We start from the raw sequence: 21,912 nt of genomic DNA on the forward strand, positions 1-21,912 counted from the left end.
CTAAATAAGCTAGTATTCTGTCACATTTAAGTTTTATAATTGGATATCTGTCTTTCCCGAAAGACTATAAAAGGCATTACATTCTTCTCACGATGGGCAAACTTCTTGTCAATAAATATTTATGTAGCCATGAGGATGGTGGTTTTCTGTGGAGTTGTATTAATCATTTGGGAAAATCTGTGTTTTGGTAGTCATTTAAAATTGGCCTTTATTTATTTGCTAAACTAACACCGCTTGGTCAGTTTGTTTAGTATAAATGGATAAATTGTTTTCCACAGTGTACTCACAGAAGTGCTCTACTACTTTGTCCAGTGTTAGAAACTTAAGTATTTGCTCTGATATCTTCCAGATTACGCACGTATATAATGGTTTAAGAGCTAAGTGAGGAACTGAATTTCTTTTAAAACAGTTTGTGCATACAGGCCGCTTTTCCTAAAAACATTTAAAGCTTAACTGTTGAAAATAAATAAAGTACAGAGGCCTAGTTCACACTATGGATTAAGTGTCAATAAGATACTCACTTGAAAAAGCCAACAAAAACTGAAGGATGCTTCTGAGTTAGTTAAGCTATTTGAAGTGGTCTGAAATTATTTGGATGTTCTCTTACTAAGAGGCTTCTAACTTTAGAAATCCAGAAAGAGTTTTCAAACAATATTAAAACCAAAATGACTGTATCGGTGCCAGCAATGAACAGAAGGAGGATATATGGTTTTGATTTGGAAGTTTTACTGTGTCATTATAAAGATGGGTACAATTGGGAAAAGTGTAGATGCATTTGGGTTAGAATTTTACCTAGTGTCAATATTTAAAGATACAGGAAAAGGGAACTTGGATTTGTAGTGCACCCTATCATTTGGTAATATTTTATGGTGTTAGAAACAGCTAAATACATCTATTTTCTCTTCTCTTCCTTAATACAACACATCAATGTCTGACCACAAGCTTATATCAAATGCTAGCATGAAGTAATTTTTGCAGCAAAATTTTGACCGCCTGTAAATTGGGATTTAGCGTATGTTGCTGGAGGCTTAGTTCTCTTAAGTGGTGTTTCCTTATGATATATGTTTGCCTGGACATAAGGTTATTCAGTTGGTATTTTCTGAGTAAAGTAACGAAGTCAACTGTTGTTTTGAAGCATCACCTAATATTCCATGTCATAGTGTACAGTGCTACTGTCATTATTTTAAAATTGGCAATTTTTTTTTCTGTTTAATGATGATAGATGTGCTTTGTTTTAAATAGTGAAGTGGTTTGTACAAAGGGTAATTCCTCTTAAATGGCGCAATTGCTCATAGTGGACATTCACAGATTGAAAACAATTGAACTGAAACTTCAATATCAACCTTTTCTGTCTTTAACAAGAAAGTAGTTCATGGTACAGCTCTCGTATCAATGATGAAAAGAATCCACCATGAAAACAAAACAAAAACCAACAAACCCTCCATCTCTACCCCAGCTATTCCATTAGTGCTTACATGGTAAATTAGTGTAATTTTATTTGGGCCTTAAGCGTTATGACTATGGAGAAAAGCTGAATTCCCCACTCGGTTACTTATGTCATGCTTCTGGATCTGATGATTTATAGGAGTCTGAAAGACTTTTTATCACATTCTTTCTTCATGGCTTAATTCAATGTTGATTTATTTGGTAGCATTTTCAATTGATGTAGTCAATAGTGTCAATAATGGAATAAGGATTAGAACAGATTATTTTTGTGTTAAAATTGTGTAAAGAATTAAAATGGATGAACAATTCCTGGATACAGTTTACCTTTTTTATAGAGCACAAGCACATCAATTGCTGAATGCCACCATTGCAGTTACAGTTCTAAGTATGTGTCTTTTGCATTTTATACTTTAGTGAGTCTTCAAAGGATCAGGTATGTTAGTTGAATTCAATAACTAATGTTTTATGATGACACTGTTTAAACCTATCATGAGAACACTGCCTTTCTTTACCTAGTCCATTTATAGTGCTCACTCACTCTGTGGCTCTCCTGTAAAATCAGTTAATCTGACTTTAGCTCATGAAAATTTTAAGCATCTGTTAGCTTACAAATTGGAGTCTTTGCACAATTTTGTTCCTCAGTCTGCTATTTCATGGCAATTTTCACGTGAGAACATACAACCTCTGCTTATGACTGCATGAGTGAAAAGGAGTCCACGTTACTAATGCTCACTCACCATCTGTTTTTCTTACAGCTGGGCCTTGAATAATTGTCCAGTAGCTGATGGACTGAGGGTAGGCAATCTTTTCAGGGTTTTCTGATTCATTTAACCAGCTTCACTGCCCCAAGAGAAACATAGTGCTTGTTTATTCATATGTGTAGGGTAAAAAAAAAGTATTTTGTCTGATAAATTATAGTACTCTGTTAAAACAAAAAAAGGAATTACCATGCTACATCTAATATCATGTAGATGCATTTGTTCCTAAGGGGGCAGTGTGGCAGTCATAGGGAATTTTAGTATGTGAAACAGACGTCAAAAGGTGGGAGTGGAGTTGTTGCATCCAGAAGTACTGTTAATGCAGAAGTAAGGAATGATGTCTCGATGTGCTGTTTATCTCAACTAGGGTAAATAAAATCCTTTGGTGTTCACCAATAAACTTCAAAGCTGGTATTTGAGACTCCACCTCTGATTCAAGACAAATTTAAATGTTTATATATCTTTTGTCTCACAAGAGTTGTTTTCCAGAGACTAGTAAGAAGTGGCTTAGAGATCAAGTGCTATAGCATTCTGAATACTGTGAGTGCTATACTCTTTCTGAATAAGAGCTAGTTCGGGGCATTTAACTACAGCATTTTCAAACAAAGTCAGTCTCTTCTCACAATAGCGAGAGGAGGTACATTAGTTAAGTACTCCACTCTTTAAATACTAGAAGAAAAAAACCAACAATAACAAAAAACCACCCAGCCCAAAAACCAATCCCAAACACAACTCCCCCCCAACCAACCAGAATCAGTTAAGAAGGTTACTTGCTGCTTTGGCATATAAGAGCAAGAGCAGTTGCAAAGGAGTTTCCATGTGGCAGAAGCAGGTGAATATTTTTGGCTTAGAATCATTGTTTTTATAACTGGGCTCTTTGAACATTTTAAAACACTTGAGCTGAAAAGTGATGGCTGGATTTTCTGTTGTGAGCTATTCGTAAGTTGTCACTGTTCGTTGGTATTTGCTAAATATGTATATGGATGGTTATTTTCTGAAAAAATATGTGGTGGTGTATTTTATGCCAAGGAAAAGTGTGCGTTGCTTATTTAAGCAGGGGTTTTTCTCAGGGTAACTAGTAGATATTTCATTCAGTTTGTTTAGATTTTTTGACCAGTAGCCATGCAACACTAGACTATGAAGTTTTTTGTTTTTCAATGTCTGTATTTTTGAACTGGTAAATGAATACCATCTTCATATTAATATCAATTCTGTTTAAAATATTTCTGAGGTATTTAACAGGTAGTATAAGTGAAAGTGATGAAAATTGTGACACTAGAATTTTATCGCCTTGCTTTATAGAATTAGAATGTTAGTGGAAAGGAGAAGTCAACACCCTCTAAGAATCCTTCAAGCTTTCCTGCCTTTTAAAGGTGTATGTGCGATTGATTTATCAGTTTTAAAGTGTGAGTACAAGAGCTCTCCTGAGGAACTCCTGTCATTTCTTTGCTAGCATTGCTCATTTACCTCCGAGTTGCCTAGTGCAGCGCCATTGACTTATTTTACATTTTGCTTCCCCTCCTACTCTGTCAGTGCAGCAGCCCAGTGAATTTAATTAGAGAAAATAGCATATCTAATGCTTATAGTATCCTGACTAGTTGTAGTTGGGCCTTTGGTCTTTTGCACTATAGCGGGCTCCAGCTGTGGAGAGATCTCACTCTGTTTTGATCCTGCTCTTTCTCGTTGTGTTGAACACATGCAGAATCAAAATTAGATACTGTAGTGAGAACTGAAGCATTCAGTGAATTATTTTTTGTTCACAGTGAGTTACTGTTTTTATTTTTTCCCCCAGATATGGAAAGAAAGTGTGTGGTACGTTAGAATTGAAATACTTAAGATGTTCAGATGCTCATGAATAAGAATGCAAGTGCTTTCATCTTAAACCATTTTTTAAATTTACCTTTTGACCCTTTATATCAAAACGCACCAAAAATTGCTGGTCTTCCTATCTATAACATCTTGAATATGCCTTTTTTGTAACTGTGCATAAATTTAATAGTATCATCTCGTATATACTTGTGAGGTGTGTATCTACTTACAATATGCCTTGCCTCAATTCCTTACTGACTTGCACTAACACATTATTATTATTATTATTATGTAGTTTGAAACACTGCTGCTTTGGTTTTGTTTCTCATAGCCTCTTCTTTTATAGCTGTCTTCATTATCTCTACTGTGGCCAGTAAGCCTTCTATAAATTAAATAGTTAATTACAGGTATTGATTATGGACATGAAACTTTCTTCACAAACAAGGAATGATAAGTTTTAAAAGATAAGCTTATGTTTTCATAATGGCACCGTCTTTCATAAGACAGTGTGATTTTAAAGTATTTGTTTCAAATAAGTTTCAGTAAGCATTAGAGAGGGAGACAAAAACCCTGTTAAAAGTTCTCCCAGAGAATAAGATCTTGTCAAAACAGAGCTAGTGTGAAAATTTGGGGGTGAAAAGAAGTCAGGCAGCCCATATATTCAATGAGTGTCCCCTCCTTTCTTAAGCTTTTTTTCCTTGTCATGTATTAGTCCTATCTCTGGGATGTTACATGGCTGCATAGCTCAATTAATGCTCTATGGCAGGAGGAGGAAAAAAATGTCTCTCTCTTGTCAGAAGCGAAGTTATTTACTTTCAAAAGCTGACAGAATAGCACTGCAGGGGCTTCATTTATTTCTGTTCAGAATGTCATTATCATGTAATGCAGAGGGACTTCTGCATGCATTGCAGGCTTATTCTTGTAATCTTTAGTCTGCTGGATGGCTGCATAAGTGTAAAATGGCACACTGGAATCTTGCCCTATTCTGACTCTAGCTCATTCACTTTTGCAAAACTGCATTCCAAGTGTCTTAAATATTTACTGTTTAGATGGCAATAAATTTGTTTGTCGGTGGTGCTGATGCTTGATACATTCGGAATCATGCTCTGGCCTAGCTGAAAGACTGATTGTATCCTTAGTTACCTTTATAACGTGTGTCATTTTTTCTGATGGGTAACATATGGTTTGAGACTGCTTTTTCACCATTATTCTCTCTCTGTCATACTCTTTAGTTTTTCTAAGTCTAGCCTCAAAAGGAATATTTTAGTGCAGAATGTTTTATAAAGACTACTTGCTATTTCATTTCAAAGTTTGAAAAAACATTCAACTTTGTTGTTGTATTGCATGTGCTTCAGAGACAAGATAAGTAGTTTTGGTGTTCCCTATTCAAGTTCAGCGTGTGTCGCTGCAAAAATACAGGAGTGTTCAGAAATTGCAATTCCAAGAGTTTTGGTTTCTTTTCCTTTCCCATTGCTACCATCTTTTCCAGCTCCACTTAAAATACCACGCCTAGCACATGCACATGAAATTGCCTGTTGCTCTGTGGAAAGATTTTTAGGACACCTGAAGTAAAAACACTAATACAGCTAACTTCAGGAGTTCCTTGTGCCCAGACATTGCCCTTCTTTCCTGCTTTAAAAAAAAAAAACCAAAAAAAAAAAAACCAAAAAAAAATGCTCCAATGGAAAATTACTTAATTTGGAGAGGAATCACCTTTTCAGTGACCGTTGATTTTTTTTTTTTTTTTTTTTTGTTTTTGTTAAGACTAACCCACTTTTAGTAGGTTTTTTCAGTTTCTTTTTCAGTTTAAAGTGGTAAACTAAACATCTACAAAATTCAAAATTTATTCATTAGTAGTAGATTTTATTTGAACACAACCTGTATTTAAATGAAGGGAAAAGGATTCTACTTGTAAATGGGTTTGCTTGCTTCTTTCCTTCTTTTCTCTTCCTTTATTTGCAGACATAAAATCCAATAAATTTCTATTGCAGTTGCTGGGCTTGAGGGAGAAAAAGAAAAGGAAAAGTACAAAGCTATTGGGAAGCGTCAAACACAGAGAATGATGAAGTACATTTCATAGCAGCCAATTCCAACCCCAAAATCCCTGTTGTGCAGGAAGGCTTTCCAGCTCACACAGGAAATTCAGCCATTGCACAGCATAGTATTAATGATTTATACACACCGCACCACTGCTTTTGTTCACTAGCAGAGCCAGGTTGTGTTAATAAAGGAATTTCAGGGAAAAGGGTCCCGGCATGCTGGGTTGTTTCACTCAATGCGGTGGATGCTGCCTTCATAAATCAAAGGAATTTAGTGCTTTACAACCTTTCAGAGCTGCTGAGGGTGGGTTTTTTTTTTCTTTTTTTAATCTGATTCACCTAGGAATATTTTCATTTATTTTATATAAAGAATGAATGAACTACTGGATGAGATCTATCTCAGCTGTTTTAGGGTTGATTGGTTTGCTTCACAGTGGCATTATACTTCCATTTGTTTTCCATTTGGTATTTATGCTTTGTGGTGTTGTCTATGGAAGGAGGCTAGCATGGTTTTATTAACATAAAGAGATGCAGCTCACATTATATTCTGTCTGCTTTCTTAGAAATAACTAAATAAAATGTAAAGGCAAAATATGTTTGCAGTAAACAAAGCAATTTTTTATTCTTTATATAAAACAAAAAAATTAATAACACTTATTAAAGCATTTATAATTTTAAAATAAAGATAATCTTTTATTAGCAAAAATATGCTTCCATGTTCTTTTGCAATAAATGTGAGTGTTAATTTTCAAAGTTGCTTTTTTATCTGGAAACTTTGTTTCCTAATAGCAACTGCAGGATTGGGTACTTAATTTTGTTGTTAATTCACATAATGATTCTTTTCAAATAGTGGATCAATATTGATACTACTAAAGAAAAAATGTATCTACATTTGATTATAGAAATGAAGATAAAGAAGGATGATTTTAAAAAAAGCTCTCAAATTCTGATGTGAAATAGAGTATTAAACAATGTTATGGGATACTCTCCTAGAAAATACACACTTGGTTTGATACTTACAGAATATAATCTTTACTTTCCATTACTGTTTTACAAAAGTGGGGGGAGGGGTAGAAAATAATTACAGGGAACGTGTTTTGCAGTTAAAGGGAATCTGGCTTTCCAGGGTAGTCTTAAGACTTTATATTACACAGCAGGCGCAGTGTTTTTAGTCTATTTGGATCATTCACAGTCATTGATTCATGTAGCTTTTGCTTACAGAAAATGTGACTGCCCTGTCCTGGCTTTGTTACAATAGAAAATATGGTTCCCTCCTAGCTTTATGATATTCAACAATGTGGGGATCAGTATTGCAGAAGGTAAAGCTACTTACTACTGAGAGGAATTTTTTGTTTGTAGTTTGTTCTGTAGTTTGAAGGCAGATAAATACCTTCTTTTCCATTTTCATCACTGGTTTAAATATCACAGATTAATATAAGACAGGTGCCCTGTAAATGAGGTTTATGTTTATAGAGTACCATTTTTGTATTTGTTTGTCCTCTATTATTTGGGTGTGTGAGTGTTTCATTGTATTTAATTATGTCTGTGAGGCACAAGACAACAGTCAACATCTGCTCTATTGTTTCCTTCGTTTACAGATAGCTTTGATGGGTTATTAAACAATCTATTTTTCAAACAGAAAACAGGGGAACAAGCTGCACCCATATTATGTAATTTTGTAAAGGTACATTATGTAATTAGTTGTCTAGTATTTGCACAATAATCTTTTATTTTGGTTGAATAAATGCTACTCCATTAAAAATGAGATGATCTCGGGCAGTTTTTATGTAATAGTGAATTTCTTTCTTTATAATATATGGGTTAAGTTGATTTCACCACTACTAAATTGATTTCACCATACATTTTATATTTAAATAATGCTCTTGAGTTGTGAATGCTAATCCAAAAATTAGAAATGGGTATTAACTTTCATTTATTACTGAAACAGCTACTGATGAACTCTTACTGATTACAGAAAAGTATTAATTAACTTGAATTATTTTTGAGTAAAAATTTACACTGTTGCCGGAGCATCAGTTGGGGAAGACAATGCTCAAACTGCTTTTACTGTCTCAGATCTTACTCAGGGCAGAACAACCCTCGGTATTCTGCTGCCAAGAGCAGTTGTACTGTATGAGCAGGGAGACAACATTGTAGAACGTGACTCTTCTACAAATGGCTCTCCTGTTGGAAGAGTGTTTGTTTCATTATCTGTTTTGAATTTTTTTGTTTTGTTTTAATGTAGCTGTCAAGTGTTTTAAGTTTCTTTACGTAACACTGATGTCCATATACTCCCTCTGGATGGATGAAGGTAAACCACTGGAAAATTCCAACTACACAGTATGTGATTGTTTTTGCCTCAAAAATAAAATGTAGAAGAAAATTTTCCAGACACTAATGATGAACAAATCCTAAAATTAGGCCTTCTGTAGCTTTTGTCATTACAGAAAGTCACCTATCGAAAATGTTTAAGGAAGAACATGAGTTTGTAGTATTTTCGTGGCTATTGAGCTGCAGTTGTATACCTATATCGAGCTACAGCTATCTATAGCTGTTTCTTACATGTGTACATTTGAGGCCTTTGAAATGCTGTTAATGTAAGGTGGTTGGTTTATGTACACAGGTTTTCCATTGAAGTAAAGTTGTTCAATATAATTTTAACATGAACTAAACTACCCCTTGTATATACATAAAGAACTGGAATCAAAGGAAAAAAAAATTATATAATAAGCATAGTTATTCAGAACAGTATGCATTATTAACTCATGTAGGCCTGATGTTCCAGGTGCTTGTTTAAATGTCATTTTGCAAAATGGCATTCAGTTTTTAGGATAGAATGAAAATACCTTAGTTTTTTGTGCAAGGGCTTGTTAGAAATGCTTCGTAATCTCCCACTCACCTATCCATATGCATCAGCAGCAAAAGACGTGAACGTAAAACAGGGATTTAAAATCTGTTCCTTCAAGAGTCAGGAAACGCTCCTCAATAGATTTGGAGGATTATACTTGCAGTTTTGATTCCCCGCAAACATGTGACAAATGGAAACTCAAACAGGAACTTCTAAATACAGTTTTCTAAAAAATGAAGGAATGCCAGGGTAATGCTGTTTGTAGGGAACTTTGTTTTCAAAGTGTTTCCAGAAACCCACTGCGAGATGGGAGGTGAAGGAACTGTGGTTTTGTTTGGGTTTTTTTTCTGTAATGTTTATTGCTAAATGGTTTGGTAGGGTATGTCTCTTAGGAACTGCTCGTTATAAACAAATATGTGTTTGTATACAACCAAACAAACCATGCAGGTGTCTTCAAATGCATGCATGGGAATGGAGCATTCATGGGCTTTTTTCTGATATGCAATGCAGAGATTGATTTTAATGGGAGAGAAAACCAGGGTCAGAATTTCTGCTGGGGTACATCAACACAGTTTATTGAACAGGCAGTTACTCCTATGCTATGGAATCTGTTGGCTGGACAGGCCACGCACAGCAGCTACCTGTAAGACATCAGACTGAGTTAAGGAGTGGTTGCTGAATTGCTGAACATAGGATTATGTGTGTCTCCAAAGAGTTGCATTAGGAGCTACCTACGAGACTGAATTGACTTCAGACATAAAATAGCAATAAAGTTGAAAAAGCTTTCTTAACTTTGTGGTATTCAGATTTGGAGGCAAACATCATATCAACTGTGTCTTCTAATACTTTCAGCCAAATCCTGCCTGCCTCAGATGCTCCTAGCTTGTAGTTCTTGGCTAACCTTCAGTACTTAAAAACTATTGCCGATGTCTTGAATAGAGCTGAATTATAGCTTGCATTACATCTAATGCCTTCAAGTCTTGGTATTTTATCTCTGGAGAATATGAAACTTGTCAGTTCTGAACAGAAATTCCCTCTGATCCCTTTAAAGACCTTCATTATTTTGGGGTTTGAATAGGTTATTTCTCCAAGGCACCCTGCTCGCTTAGGATATCTACCCTCTGCTGGTTTCTGCAATCAAACCATTGCATTTGGCATAGTAGGGTGCTTGAATGATGTATTTATACAGGCAGGAGGCATGATTTAATACCATCTCATGATTCACTATGCAGTCCTATTAATATGAACTTTACTCAGGGGAATGAGTAGCTGTTACTTGTCAGTAAATCCCGTGTGTATTAAGGAGGTGAAGTTGTATTGAAAGATCCTCACAGTGATACTCTGTAGTTCCCAAGGGAAGCAAATGAAAACTGTACTTTGATGAATAATGAATGTGCTAATTGGGGTCAAGAAGAAGTCAGAGCTTCCTGTGATACAGTAATCAGAGTAGCCTGACTACAGCAATAAAGAGAAATCCATTTGACCAGAATTGGCAATAAAAATAGGTGGCTGTCTATCATCTCCATACAACCAAAGCCTGATAGATGACAGTGACAGGCGGATGGCTTGAATGTTCTAGAATACACTGTTATATTCCTGAGATCCTGTTTTAAGCATGTTGGTGTCAACAGAAGTCAGCCATGAACTGATACTGAGTGAGACTGGTTGTGTGCTCAAGTACTGGCAAAAATCCTGTGTGGCATGGATGATGATCTATCATGGCATTGCTTGGGTATATCAATAGGATTCATTAAGAGTGGATATTGATTAGAAGTCAGTCTGTTCCTGATTTGCAAGGAAAAATATATTTTGTTGCTGCTGGTCTGTATTTGCAAATGAATGTATCCCAAGGGGAAGATTACAGCCTGCTCCTACCTGTTGGCAAAATACATGCAAAAATATATATTTCTTGGGCATCTTATATCCAGCATACGAAAGAGAAGAATAAATGAATGAGTTTAAGGAAGATATGTGAAAGTATGATAGCAATATGTATTTTGTGAAATACATATATATAGCCTGACATTTTTTTAAATAAAGATATATGTGATACTGCTTATCATTTATTCTACTGGAAGATGTATGTAATTTTCAGTAGTTTGACTATGTAACTGCATGATGTCAAACAAGCCTTAGATCTTGAAAGTGTCTGTTTTACATTTCATACAAAACTTTCAAAACTGCTTAACTTCACATAGACTGGAGGCTTATCTCAACTTTTTAAGAAATGGCAGATAAACTCAAGAGCAGAGTAGTGAAAGATATCTGAAGTAGCCTGGAGATGAGAAAGAGTTTGTTCTCAAAGAAGCCAACAGTGAAAATACAACTGATTTGGTACACTATCTAGCTGATAGGAATTATGTAATAAAAGCCAGTATGGAACTCCGTAAGAAAAGGAAAACAATGCAGTACTCATTAAGACGTAAGAAGTACAGTGAAGATCTTTGCAACACATCTTTGGTGTTGTGAATAAGTAGTACTGTATGGATGTCAAAATCAGCTCTTGGTAATTAATATTATTTTCCTCCAGTTCTGCAGCTAACTTTTCTAAGTGATCCAGGACAATAGGAGACAAACAGAGAAACTCCCTTCATAAGTAGAATTGTACAGGGCCACGGAGCTGTTCATTGAAGGTGATGCTGCTGAATGGCTTGAATCACCATGTGTGCTGCACCACTTTTTGTAGCTTTAGAAGATGATTTTCTGTGTGACTTCTTGCATAGTCTGATGTTATTCTTCTTCCTAGTTCAGTGCCCAGCATATTAAATAACTGAAGTTCCCAGATTCATCCTGCTTTAATTTTGATGTGAATGCTGGCACAGAAAGACAAAACTGATTGTGATTCAGAATCTAATTCATATGAAAACACAGATAAGTCAAAAGGCACCTACAGCTGGCTGGCTGTTTGTTTTTTCAGGGTGTAGTGGTTCACAGATAGCTCTCTTTTTGTGCCATGTGCCATCATGTATGGATGATGACAGATCCTTACATTTCTGTGGTAGCCAAAGGGAAATCCAGCCACAGAGACATCCCTTAACTCCATTTTTTAACCTGCTTCCTCTCTCGAGCATACATTTATCGCCTATTTGAGTGAATGTGTTTTGTGACTCACTGAAGGGTAAATCATTCTGTCTGCTATCAGGAGACAAATAGGTATCTCTAGCAATCTAGTCTAAGCAGGAACTGAAGGTTCCTAAGGATGTAAAGGAGGGCAAGCCATTTATGTAAAAATCTCTGCCTTCACACGTTCCTGAAAAAGTGAAGCTAAGTAGATGTATACCTTTTAAGTGTGTGTGTTCCTTCATATTACTGTCATAGGTGACGATCTCCTTGTACCAGACACAGTTCTCTTCAGAAGGAATTTACAGTCTAAGATGGATACAGATGTGTAAGCTGACTTGCAGAGGAACAGAGGTATTGGTTGTCATGCTACTCAGCAGTCAGTTCATCCCCCAGTCAACGTTTTTGTGTGGCATTCTGGCAAGAGGAGTTTTATGGGCTGAAAGAGAACATTCATAGATGTTTATAGGAAGCTCTTGCCTAGTATTAGGAAATTATAGCAGAAAGCATCGACGCCATTTTGAGTGTGGTTAGGAGGTGAAGGAGCATAATATTTAAGGCAATATGAAGACGAAATTAATCTTTCTGTTGTTCACAGTAGCAGGGTAGGAATAGACTGAAGCGAGCCCTTGAAGGTGATGACAAGTACTGTATGGTTGCTGAGGTGTGAAAGGATGTATTGTGGGGCAATGCAAGGAGGGAAAGAAGAAGTGATCTTTGTGGGAGCATTCCAAAAGAAATGCAAAATAAACAGGCCATTCTTTAGCCAGTGTGATACTAGAGCAGCAGGTGAATCAGTGCACAAAAAAGAAAGTTTGGAGTTAGTCAAACCAAAGAAAAAGCATTGGCCATGTGCTCAGAGACCAACATTTGCTGAGATATTGCACTTCAAATAATGTAAGACCAATTGGCCTATAACGTGATAGTCTTAATTTTTCTAGGGGTACAAATTGTTTCCCAAATATGCTTCCTAAGTTTTTGCATGAGGTGATTCTGTCTGAAGCTCTCATAGTCAGCAGGACTATAATTGTTTATCTTTATTTGTCTTAGAAATCTCTAAATTTGCCACCATTGTATATTTAAAAGAAAAAGGCTAGAAAGTTGAACTTCAGTGGAACTGACACATTGTTGGTTTCCGATTGAAAGAATCGGATAGGTTCATCTTGAACTGCAGCTAGATTTTAATTTGCTCCTAAAAGCTAATGCAATTTTGAAGTAGAAACTTAAAGTGCAGAAGAAAAATGTGTTACTACCAAATGTGCTGTATCCCACCAGTGTTCCACATACTAGAAAAAGATGGGCTGTCCCAGTTGTAAACAGTTTCTATATACTTGCCCTATACACTAGTGTAAACTGAGGTGCTTAATAAACTCAAACTCCGACAGCATCCTCCATACTTGTATCGGTATGAGATCAGTAGATAACTTTGACTTGTATATGTGATATTTTCTACTTTAAAAGTCACTAAAATATCCATGTTGTATTTTGGTTCTGAAAGAGAAGAGAAACAGCTCCTACGCGTACTTCAAGCTTTGCTTAGAAGAGTGGAATAGAGTCAGCAGCTGAGGACAGGGGTCAAGTCTGGATAGTGCTTCTGGTGCCCTTGGAGAGCCTTTGGTCCCAAATGGTTTTTTGCAGAAAGGTAGAAATAGTCTTTGGAAGACAAGTGTAGTAGTTATAAAAGTGGCAGCAGTCGTGGTTGGGAAGGTGGGGGAAGACATGCAGGACAGCTTTTTCTGTCTACCAATATTTCATTTAATGCCTGGGTCTACTTAGTCAGGCAGTGCTAATCAATGGCAGCTCACCTTCATTTTCGGAGCATGCATGGTACTGATCTGCTAATAGTTTTTTAGGGACAATAATCTAAAGTTGCTGTGGATGATGGAAACTACCAGGAGACTTGGAAACTACTTTATCCTCTCAGTTTTGGGTTTTCCTTTACCAGAAAACCACTGAGAAATCTTAAAGAGAAAATGGAGAGCATTTAGAGAATAGGAAAGGTGGCCAGAAAACGGAAGACTTGAAGAAGAGCTTAAAGGAATCAAATATGACATAGCATAAGCTATGAAGAGTGTGCCAAAGTGGTACCTGAATTATTTATGATCTGTGAGATGGGAAAGTTAGGCCAATGCTGGAAAGTAGAAATTATTTGAAGTTCCTTGGTGTTGTATAGCATTTGGAAGAACCATTGTTTGTGGTATTTTGAACTAGATATAGGCATTAAGAAGAATTAATTATTTGGCAGAAAGATGGTCTAAATAGATTACTTCTGTCAGGATCTGATTAGAGCATACGTCATTGATTGACTGATGACTGCATTGCAGGGATTTTCCTTTTCCAGACAATGTGGCTCCAGGAAAGTTTATAAAGTCTTTTTTACCTTGAACTGTAGCAAAACGAGGCATCTGCTTTTACCTGAGGGAATATTTTGGTCATTGTCTAATGTGCCATTTCGGTATTATATGCAGGTGGGATCAAAACTTTGGCCCTTCTTGCATCATTTTCATTTTTCTTGTCCTGCTTGAATGTGTAGCCCAGTTTTCAGGCATACTTCTGGCTTTCTTTCTTTCTGTGTGCATCTGTACTGTACAGCGGTCTCCATTTCCTTCCCATTTCAAATGACTTTTTAGCAAGTCCGCAGTGAAATCACTATAAGAGCACTCCTGTCCAGTAGCTTCAGTTGTGTGCTAAAACATAAGATTATGGCATTAGACTGCTGGGCCTGAAATACTTATGTATTTTGTGACCTTCTACTGCTACCTTAGCTTGCTTAACCTATGCTGTTCACTTTTAAAACCAGCTTCTTTCTAGGAGGCAAGTTCCTATCAGGACTACTCTGTCAGATTTTGGAAGTTTGGTTGTTCAGTCAATTTCTGTGTAGAATAATTGTAGTCCCTTACATGAATCAATTCAAATAATGCATTGTATTATTGGTGCAGAAATAGTCTTTAATTAACAAGTTTAAAAAAGGTGTGTATTGCACAAGCTTCTTAGCTATGATTCAGGTAGTATCACCTGGGAGTTTTCAGTCCAATATGACTAATTCTTATATTGCTGCTAATTTTTAAAACTGCAGATTCATTTTCATAAATGATACCTGCCTTTTAGCAAAATCCTGCAGAAATGAAACAAGTAAGATTGTATATTTTATTTGTGTATATATATTTTATTTATATAAAGCTAGTGTTCATTTATTTTCTTGTTCTTTTCTTCTGTCTTTCATTTTTAAAATCAGTTTTCAGTTTCAGAAAATCCTTGAAAATGTTTAATAATTAAAAAAAAAAACAACAAAAAATCCCCCACCAAAGCGGTTTTGGAAGCAGATAGCTGAAAGAAACATGCCTTCCATTAGCATACTGAAAATGGCTTAGCATGTCATTTTTTTCTACCAGCATTATAATTTTCTAGAATGTAATGGAAGCAAAAGCTGTATATTTGTTTAAAATAGATGATGTCCCCTTTTCCACCAACACACATACTTAATTATTTGCAGGGAGAAAGAATCCTGGAGTAGGCAGGAAGTAAGTACTGCCACCATCAGTGGCTTCAGGTAGTTGATTGATGTGCATAGTACTGACCATTCTGGCTTTGTCCTAGCAAAAACATTTAGGCTCATGCTTAACCTTAATCATGCGAGAGTCCTGCTAAAGTGAAACAGAATTATTAGCATATTTAATACTCTTCTGGTTCATTCTCCGAGTCCTCAGCAATCTTTATGGTCAAATTTAATGTATTCAATATATTCTTGCAGAACAGGAGGGACCATTAATGCTAACTAACGGTGAACAGTGAAACTTAAGACAAATTTCCTTTTTGTGTGGCTGGGAGGGAGAACAAATATGTTGGTGTAAACTGGTGAAGCTGATGTAGTTGCATTGGCGTAAGTTCAGAATTTGGCACGGGGCGGAGATGCGAGTAAAGCTGTATTGTACTTCTGTGGTTTTGATTCACAGAGGTTTGTGCGAACTTAGGTAGCTGGTGCACACATGGGACATCATCAAAGAGCCCAACCAGAAAGTCAGAGCTTGGATTTGGAGTGCCATACAGCTATACATTTAGAAGCATGTTGTTATAGTGAGGCAAGCAAAGCATCCTTTCATTAAAACAGGTAACTACAGTTTATTTTCAAAGTTTATTTTTATATATTACAATCTGCAATGTAGTAAATATAAATGCTTTTTGGACATTTGATATTTTCATTATTCTTGAATGTTTATACTGCTTGCAAAGGACTGGAAGGGTCCTCCTGTAAGTTGTCGAGTTCAGACTACCACTACTATTGGCATCATATAATTTTCTTTTATAAGCTATCCTTTTTTGTTACTGTGGATTTGGAAGGCTGTCTAGACCCTCACTTAGCCAATACCAAATACTTTTAACAAATAACTTGAAAAAATATTTTCCACCTAAATTTATTCATAACTAGGTTTTCCTTCATTTTTAATATGTCAGGATTGTCCTTAGCTTAAACAGTTTCTTCCTCCTACTGTTTTCTTCCCTGTTTACAGATTGTTTTGCTAGGATAAACAAATCAAACTTTCTTGGGTTCCTGTTACAAAGTAGTTGCTCCATTCCCCCGAACAACATAAAACGGACTTTCTCTACAGCTGTTGTAGTTGAATTTGACCTTTTTTTTTAATGTGGATGAAAACTGTATGCTCTAGAAGTATGTCTAAGAAATTAAGAAATTAATTGAGAAATAAAATTAACTAGGAAATACTGATAATTTGCCTTTCATATTTGCATCACACTAGCAGCTTAATGTCCTTAAACAGATGTGATGGGGTCCTGCTTTTCTTCCTCCTGAGTTTAGAACTGAAGTTTCTGTTATTAGCAGAAGCATGACCTTATGTTTGGTATTATTGAATTTCATCCTGTTTCTATTAATGCAGTCTGTAAGGTTGAGCAATTCTTTCTATATAATATTCTTATCCTTCTAAGTCTTGACAGTACCTTCCAACTTCAAGTCACCAGGAAATTTCATCAGCATGTTGCTTTGTGCCAAAATAATTAATGAAAACGTTAAGCAAAAACCGGCCCAAAACAGATCACAGAAAAGCTCTCCTTGAGCCTGTGCTTCACTGTACAAATCACCTTGCTCTTTAGGTGTTCTAACATCTTATCAAATACGTACATGCTGAAACAAAAAAAGGACTGGGTATTTTACAGAGCAATATAACAATCCCTATTTATGTCAGTTGTCCCACTGGAGTCATTTGAGTAAAGCTTGCAGAATCCATTTTATAATCTCCATTCCTAGGTGAAAGAAATACTCTTCAAATGCAGCTCACGCTGTTAGACCAAACAAATAGGTAATAGTTAAAAGGAACATTTTTTTTAAGAAATTAAATGCTTTTAAATGAGTTGTAGTGGCAACTCGCTTTCTCATATGTACCTTTTGTTTATATATTTCTGTATGAAAGTTAATAACTGGTTTTGTCTTGGAATTTATGAAAATCTTTTGGCAAAAGCCATGATGTGTCAGCCTACAGTGTGCTTAATAATTAAACTGCAGGGTTCTGTTCCTTAATAAGAAAAGAGCAAGAAATATGATTAATAGCTAAGCATAGTCAGATAACCAGTGTGAAGAGCATTATCCCCAACAGAAAAGTGAAGCGATTCTGTAACAGGAGATGGAACTAGGTAAACATCACTTCATCATGTGACTACTGCTGTCCTCATTGGCAATATCTCAAAAGAGCATCATAGAGGGTCACAATTCAACATCTAAAGTTAGAAATGGTGTAAGGCTGGTAGTAACGAGGGCCAACATGCAGCTGCTAAGGTAGATTTCTAAATCACGCAACACGCCTTGATACATGAGAATCAATTACTGAAAACCTTTCACGATGGTCAAAATGTGACATTAAATAATTGAGTATCACATCAAATCTTGTCTGCAATTAGTTATCTGGAAAAGTAATTATGCAACAAAATCAAGTAGCTGAAATTAGTGATGTGAAGCACCCTGGTTATTCAAAGACTGTAGGAGAGGATTTTTTTTTTTTTTTTGTCTTGTAACATGAAGTTTTAAGCACCTAACTAATTCTTTATTGAATTAAAAAAAATCTTGCTCAATTGTAATTCTTGTCATTAGTCATATCTGCAATAGAAGATACATTGCACATGAAACAGGTGTTAATGATTAAGTTTGTTTTGTCTAAAGTAAAAATGATTAGCTGTGGAAGAGAATGTCTTGCAAGTAGTACATTAAAAAACAAATCTGTTTTGTTTAGGAGGGAAACAGCCTAAATTTCGCTCTTGTCTCTTACACTAAGAATGTAAGTTTAACTGGAGAACAGATATGAAATACTCTAAAGGTCAAATTTGTTCTTTTTAAAAAAGCTATGATAAATGTAACAACATGGTTGTTGTGAAAGGTTAGAAAAGCCGTTAAAATATAATTTACACTAATAGAAGTAGTTAGCTTGCATTAGTTAGCTCAAATATTCAAAATAAGCAAGAAAAATATAATGAATCAAAACAGAATATGTAGCCAATGTAAGTATAAACTCTCACATGAATATTGTTTAATAGCTGTTTAACAGCTTTTAAATACAGGGAAGCATTTATTTACGCAATCATGATAAACCTGATTATTTTTAAATGGCTTCTAATAGTAACTGTTGTCATGTATATGCCAGAACTGATAGGAAAATTAATTCTAATCGGTAGATCTGTACAGAATTTGATCTCTATGTGTATAGTACTTAAAAAATCTGAACTGATAAAGAGTAGTTGGTTAGTCATGTTACTTAAGCTGGTCCCAAAATAGCACCTTCCTTTTTTTGGTAGAGTTAGGTTTGCAGCTGTTGTCTCTATCTGTTGTCTCTGAAGAAAATTTTAACATTAAGAGTTGCTGACGTCAATTTTTTTCTTTTTTTTACAGCTGATGTGGGCTTTGCCCCTGACAGAAGTTATTTGGTTCTAGCTCTGAGTTTGGAAGAAGTTGGTATATAGATTTTCCCCTAACTTTCAATTGATGTGTTTAGCTTTAGTGGGAGTAATACTATCACTTAAACCATGTTGTCGTCTCAAGGAGTTTTGCTACATCCATATGGAGTGCCAATGATTCTGCCGGCAGCACCATACTTCGCTGGACTTGTTCAGGTAATGCAAGGCCGCTTCCAACAAGCAACTTAACTCTAGTGCACTTAGAGTAATAATTGGAATTTTTATGGTTGAGAAAGCAAACACTTTTAATACAGGCAAAAGCTCTCATGTAGTCAGTGAGAAGACAGTAGGAAATCAAAAAGATGGATCACCCTAATCTGTGTATTGACATCTCTCATGGCTGAATAAATGATGTAGTTGAGCTATATTTGCTTGTATTGATTTGTCTGCTGTTTAACATTCATGCCTTTGCTTCACGAGGTTGACCACAGGGCAGAGGATTTGCTATCCATTCTAGGTTTCTGAGGGAGTCAGCATTCCCACGGCAGGTCATAAGACAAAGTAACTTACCATGATGTGTTTTTAGGTTAAGTGTTTTAGCACAGCAAATACGAATAGTGTTAAATATGCATTAATTCATATGTTATGCATCACACTGAATGAAAAAGGGGTTGTGTTTTTGTGTATAGAAATATATCACCTTCACAGAATATTTATGCACATCATATTAATTCTTTTGAGCCCTGAGAGTGTAAGACCTTGCTTCAGGGCGAGAGTTCTGTATTTTAGAAGGTAACTGGCAATTACTTAGATTAGATTTAGTTGTTGTTGTTGTGTTGTTCGGTTTTGATTTTATTTTATTTTTATCAAAAAGTGGTACTACTGAATTTTCTGCTGTTAGACAGGATTTTGAGTAGATCATGTAGATGCTAATTAAGCAAAAAGTCCTCTATTGTTTACAGTATTAGAAGACATTAAGAAAGAACTCAAGTAAGATTTCCAAGCATTGACATAATGAAAAAAACAGTGTACCCTATAAATGGCAGTAGTTAGGTATTATGCATTAACAGGGCCGAGAGAGACACGTGTATTATGGCATTTCTGTGTCATGCTAGTGATCAGTCAAATTAACTGTGGAGGAGAGGCAAATTTTCATTACGCTCCTGTACTGCAGTTAGGTGGTGTAGAGGGGAAGTCACAGCATGAAACAGGTTTTTTTCCATATAGGTCCATTCAGTAATCGAAGACCGTGAGTTGTGTTCTTCACATTAGGCTTAATATCAGACACACATGTCTAAAATAGAAATACAGCATTGCGCAGTGGCCATTATCAGGTATTGAAAAACTGTGTTGTCTGGGACATGCAAGCTGATGCTATTTTTTTACACAGTGAGACACGGTAGCACACTTGAACACATCAAGCAGGCCTTCATATCCATGAGAATTTGGGGGTGAAGGTTGGACGCTAGAGCTCAGTCAGACTCTGTGCCATCCTGTCCAATAAATAATTACAAGCAAATCGTGCCTTTCACTCTATGCTGATTGTTGTTGAAATTGCTTTTGAAAGTTCTCATAAGTTCCTGTTATAGATTAAGTGCCGGTGTAGGAAAAATAACTGCACCCAACTTAAATGGGTGAATGTAATCAGGTTTAATGGACTCGAGAGCTTGTTGGGAATTAAATAACTATTGATTTGTTGGAAAGTTGCTGTCATTACAAAATGCCACTCTGGACGCATTATCCAAGCAGATAGAATAGAAGAAAGCACCTTTTGAAAGTTCGGGATGCCCTATTTCAAATCTCTTTTTTTTTTCTTTCCTCAGAAAGATATATCCAGGCCTATGCTACTCCATTAGCATAGGTCTAAAATAGTCAAGCAATAAGAATTGTTCTACATAAAAATAGGTATGTTTACAGATACCTGTAATGAATGTAATGTCATGTTCTTCATCTGGATACTTCTCTAGTCTTTCCTCTTCTTCCCCTCTCCCTAATGTCGTACCTGAAAATTGCATTTTGGAAAAAAACAAACGTTTGAGTTATTGTGGGTGAACTAGAACATTAAACGGTTTAACCACTTTCTCACCCCAAGTTTTTATCTGCATTTGCAGTAACTGCAGTTAGCTTATGATACTGGAATGCTTATTGTTTGTCTCTTAGAGTAAACCGAAGTCAAGTGTAAGTCAAGTATCCAAAATAAATAATGCAAAGGACGCTTGACAGGCATGTTTATATCATCCTCTTCTGAGCAGTAATTACATAATGTTCAGAACTTTAATGGACATTTTCTTCAAAAATATGCCTTGATAAACTGATTATGCAAATGCTTTTACTGGGTTACAGGTTGAGAGCCGCAACCCTGGAGTATTTTCAAATATGAGGCTGTTTTAATGTTTTAGAGGCTTATAAGATTGCAATTTATTTATTTGCATGGATTTCTACAGAAGGTAGATATTTCTGATTTCAGGTATTTCTGATTAGGGATTCCCCATGATTTCCAATTGGATTTACACCAAGATTGCATATGAAAACAGTGTAGAGTATTGCATAGAAATTTGGGGGACTATTGTGGTTTTTTTCATGTTTTGTGTTGCACAGTTGAGCAAGAGAGAGGTCAGATCTCTGTGGAGGACTATTAGTCTACAGGGGTTCTGCACCTTCAAGCGCTGTATATTATTTTATTTTATCCTGTGTATGTGCAACCTTTTCCAGCCTCTCCTCCTAAATTCATCAGTAAACTCTATCCTATATCCTCTTCTTGCTTTTGTCACGCCCTCTTGTTACAGAGTACTGGAATGTGTGAAACAAACAAAAAAGGGCAAATACTGTGGATACATCTCTGGAAACACTTTAGATAAACAGCCATGTGTATTTTCCCAATTGCATGTCTTAATCTATTAAGAAGATTTGTATTCCTCTTACTGAGATCATGCGTTTAAGTGAGATGATGAAAAATGGAATGCCTATGTTCTCGGAGAGAGAGAGAAGGTAGTTGTTCAGAATTACAGATATGTCAAAATGTATCAAATTATACTAAATATACTTGCAAACTTAGTTT

At 35.9% G+C, this 21,912-nt stretch overlaps 1 protein-coding gene across 3 annotated transcripts in view; it reads left to right on the forward strand.

Moving 5' to 3' along the window:
• The window catches only part of RBFOX1 (RNA binding fox-1 homolog 1), a 936,648-nt gene that overhangs the window by 650,500 nt on the left and 264,236 nt on the right, over window positions 1-21,912 (forward strand). Inside the window, exon 1 of one of the 3 annotated variants that reach the window (XM_075164918.1) lies at window positions 18,954-19,070. The exons of the other annotated variants lie outside the window; for them this stretch is intronic. Within the exon in view, the coding sequence (XP_075021019.1) occupies window positions 18,984-19,070 (87 nt within the window). The 5' untranslated portion in view covers window positions 18,954-18,983. Of the gene's footprint in view, window positions 1-18,953; window positions 19,071-21,912 lie in introns of those variants that run through there. 3 annotated transcript variants of the gene reach the window in all.

This window comes from Calonectris borealis, chromosome 16 (assembly GCF_964195595.1).
Source record: "Calonectris borealis chromosome 16, bCalBor7.hap1.2, whole genome shotgun sequence".
NCBI lineage: Eukaryota > Metazoa > Chordata > Aves > Procellariiformes > Procellariidae > Calonectris > Calonectris borealis.